This window comes from Juglans regia, chromosome 2 (genome assembly GCF_001411555.2).
Source record: "Juglans regia cultivar Chandler chromosome 2, Walnut 2.0, whole genome shotgun sequence".
NCBI classification, from domain to species: Eukaryota; Viridiplantae; Streptophyta; class Magnoliopsida; order Fagales; family Juglandaceae; genus Juglans; species Juglans regia.
This window is the reverse complement of record NC_049902.1, coordinates 21627750-21631329: the sequence shown is the minus strand read 5'-3', so window position 1 is coordinate 21631329 and position 3580 is coordinate 21627750. Positions and strand designations below refer to the sequence as shown.

Below are 3580 nucleotides of genomic sequence, written 5' to 3'. Positions count from 1 at the left end.
ATTTAATTATGAATGCAATTGGAGAATCGAATCAAAGGTCGATATTCTGGAAATTCAAAGGCAAAGTATAGAATTCTTTACAAGTTATTAATTAAACACATTAATTCATTACAGATTCTCTCTTGTACAATATTTAATAAGGAAACTTCTGTGAAAGATTGTTGAAATTATTTCCTGTCATTATATATATATATATATCGATATATAATAGGAGCCATATGTCTGCAACAGGCCGGAGTAGTCTTTGTTGGGAGTAGTCTTTGTTGGATATTGGTGGATCAGAACGTACAAGTTTTATCATTTTTAATTATTTAAATATGTAAATCGGTATAATTATCTATATTAAATCACCTACTGACACAAGTAATTTCTTTCTCCTGCTGACACAAGCAAAAAGACTGTTTTTAAAAAAAGTACAACTAAGTGAATAAATGTCAGTTAATGCAGAACATCTGAATAATTATTTATATTCATGTGTCAATAAATGCTTGTATTAGTATAAAATGTCAGTAAATGCAGAACATCACCATTCTCAAAGCTATTCACTGATCCCACGAAAGAAAAAGTTTTTTAAAGGTCTTTTCCTCTGCAAAAAGATATTAAAGTAATAAAAAGACATTTACGGACACAAAATATAAAAAGCAGTATGTGCTACACGGATGTCACACGGAAAAACAAGAAAATTACTGTTCATTCCTGTTCATTTGAGATAGGCTCTTATATAATAGAAGATATATATATATATATATATATATATATATATATATATATATATAAGAAAGCTATATAGCAATTATGTCGGCCAACTGTATTTGCCACAGCGTCGCAGAAACCATAAAAAAGTATGGTTTATTTATAAGAAAACCAGTATCTGCATAGAGTAAACATGACTAAATTCAGTGAGATCAGTGAGATATAAAAGATCATTTCCACTTCTTGAACTTTCCCCCCCCATGCTTGCCATGCTTCCCGGCCTTGCCAAACTTCCCGTGCTTGAATTTGCCATGCTTTCCATGATTGCCGCCAAGTGAGTGGGAGCCATATGGAACGTGCGCGCCATGGGTAACATGCTGAGCACCATAAGCAGCACCATGTGGAGCGTGCGCACCATGGGTAAGATGCTGAGCACCATAAGCAGCTGCAGCTGCAGCAGCACCCCCAGCTAGCAAGGCCCCCATGCCATGTCCTGATGAACCCGTGCCATGTCCTGATGAAAACAAAAGACAACTCAACAACTTCTATAATGAAACCAATAATAACATGAAGAAAACTGCTGCGTGGCTTTTGGAACAAAACAGAGGTGAAAGCAGGATTGAAAGAGTTCCAATTGAAACAATAGATAAAAAGATTTATTTTATCTCTTATTTGATTACTTTTCTTTATCGTGTTATTTGAATAGTTGTTAAGTTAGGATTTAATTATCTTCAAGATAACTATGAAAAAAAGCCTAGTTACGTATAGGACTTGTAATCCTTATTTAAACCTTCGGCAATCAATAAGAAAGGCACCAAGGATATTTTGATAAAAGCAACGTTTGTGTTGGTGTTTTTCTAGGGTTCCATAAAAAAAATCCTAAGAGGTCTAGGATTCCTTTGCAATCCTACTGATTTTCCAATTTGTTATGTGGCTGGATCAGAAAAGATTTCCACAAAAACAGGGAGGCAAAAATGAAGTTTGAGAAAACATTCCTAAAACCAAAAAAGTTTTATTCCTAAACAAAAAAAGTTCCAATATCAAGAGCTTTACGAGCTCATAGCAACATGGCCCGAAAGAATCATAGGGAGACCAGCTGACTAAATGATGATCATGTTAAACAAACAATTTAGACGAGGGTATCTTCCATAAACTTGAAGAAGGGATGCACATTGAGAACACATATAATAGTACATTAACTTTTTTTCCTTTTAATTAGAAAGAATGAAGTGTCGTACTAATAACATATCGACCACAACGACCAGTTTTTCTATAAAGAATATAATTTTTTAGAATATCTGAGACTAGCTAATTCGTTTGGAGAGCAAAGGTGGCTTGCTAATCAGTCAGCCCACTTGAATTACTTCTTAAATTATTGAAATTGGATTATATTTGGGTCTTTACCTGACTGGTGCGGAGCAGATGGTCCAGGATACCCAGATGGTTGGTGTGCACCAGGAGGATAACCTGCTGGCGGGTAGCCTTGAGGCGGGTAGCCTTGTGGTGGGTAGCCTTGAGGCGGGTAGCCTTGTGGCGGGTAGCCTTGTTGCGGGTAGCCTTGTGGCGGGTAGCCTTGTTGAGGGTATGCTCCAGGCGGGTACGCCCCAGGAGCCGGAGGGTGCTGACCAGGAGGATATCCAGAGGCACCATGAAGCAGGTGCGAGAATAACCCTTTGTCAGATTCATCATGCTCCTTTCCACCACCCATGTTTTTTTTTTTTGGCTAAAGTAATGAAGCTGCAAAATCAATGAGAGAAATAAATGCATGCTTATGTGTTCTCATAACAGATTGGTTTGGGGAGACAAATCTTAATTACTCTCCTTAGACTAAACTTCCCCTTGATATGTTACACAATTCAAAATCGAAGTATAAACATAGAACCTTGGTATTAAGGTTTATGATCTCAAGCATTATTTGGAGATCACCACTACCAACATTTCTACACATTTTATGCAGTTAGCAAATTACTCGAAGTTCGAAATAAAAAAACGTGGGGCTTCATTATAAATCAATTCTGCTTCTACCGACGTTTATGCTTACCATCAGAAGGCATTTTATCTTATAAAACTATTTAATGACAGGCATCCATACAACTACTAAAAACTATATGTCGATTAAATCAGCAGAACAACACTCCTGAACTTAAAATTCGAAATGTTATGCATTTCAGAGATCCAAAACAGTTCGAGCAAATAAAATTACTAGATCAACCACACAGATCATGGTTTATCTTACTGCAAAAGGGAATTCACAGATCCGAAGTCAAGCCTTTCTCTAATACATGGGATGATTCATGATTATCGTTCACAGGTATCCTAGGAAGAAAAATTAGCAAAGAAAGAGAATTCAGGTCAAAGATTCGTTCTCTCCATATGCAAACAACAAACGTAGAAATCTACCAATTTAAATCTCCGAGACAGAAATAGCTTACCGATTAACAAGTGTAAAATGACAGATTGACAAACAGAGGGAGGGAGGGAGAGAGAGAGAGAGAGATCCCTTACCGACTGCTTTCTGATCGAGAGAGCTGCAGAGCAAAAGAATGCGAAAAGGGAAGGATGGAAAGCAGGAATTATTTGAGCGGTATTTTGTATGGGATAAGAACGCGGAATTGACGCGTTGAACGCGTGCATATTGCGTGCCTAATGACACGTGGAAGCTATGAGTTAGGACAACGAATGGTTGTTTTTGGATGTTGAAGTGAGTTGAGTTGAGTTGAGTTGAGATAATAAAATATTGTTAGAATATTATTTTTTAATATTATTATTATTTTGAATTTGAAAAAGTTAAATTATTTATTATATTTTATGTTGGAAATTGAAAAAATTATAATGATGAATTGAAATGAGTTGAGAGGAGTTAAGTAACCAAACAAAGTCCTTAAGA

General features: G+C 36.2%; 1 protein-coding gene across 3 annotated transcripts; it reads right to left on the bottom strand.

The window, feature by feature from the left end:
* Nucleotides 1–787: 787 nt before the first annotated feature.
* LOC109009818 (glycine-rich protein A3-like) lies at nucleotides 788–3299 on the bottom strand. Of its 3 annotated transcripts, XM_035687803.1 has the most exons (4): nucleotides 3199–3256; nucleotides 2930–3009; nucleotides 2098–2430; nucleotides 788–1207 (listed from the first exon to the last, which is right to left on the bottom strand). In XM_035687803.1, exons 3-4 carry the CDS (start codon nucleotides 2399–2401, stop codon nucleotides 924–926), a joined length of 588 nt encoding a protein of 195 aa, XP_035543696.1. In that variant the 5' UTR covers nucleotides 2402–2430; nucleotides 2930–3009; nucleotides 3199–3256; the 3' UTR covers nucleotides 788–923. The 3 variants fall into 3 exon arrangements, with proteins under 3 accessions (XP_035543696.1, XP_018845986.2, XP_035543697.1); XM_018990441.2 differs by lacking the exon at nucleotides 2930–3009 and having other exon boundaries at nucleotides 3199–3299; XM_035687804.1 differs by lacking the exon at nucleotides 2930–3009 and having other exon boundaries at nucleotides 3126–3235.
* Between the last annotated feature and the right edge of the window lie 281 nt (nucleotides 3300–3580).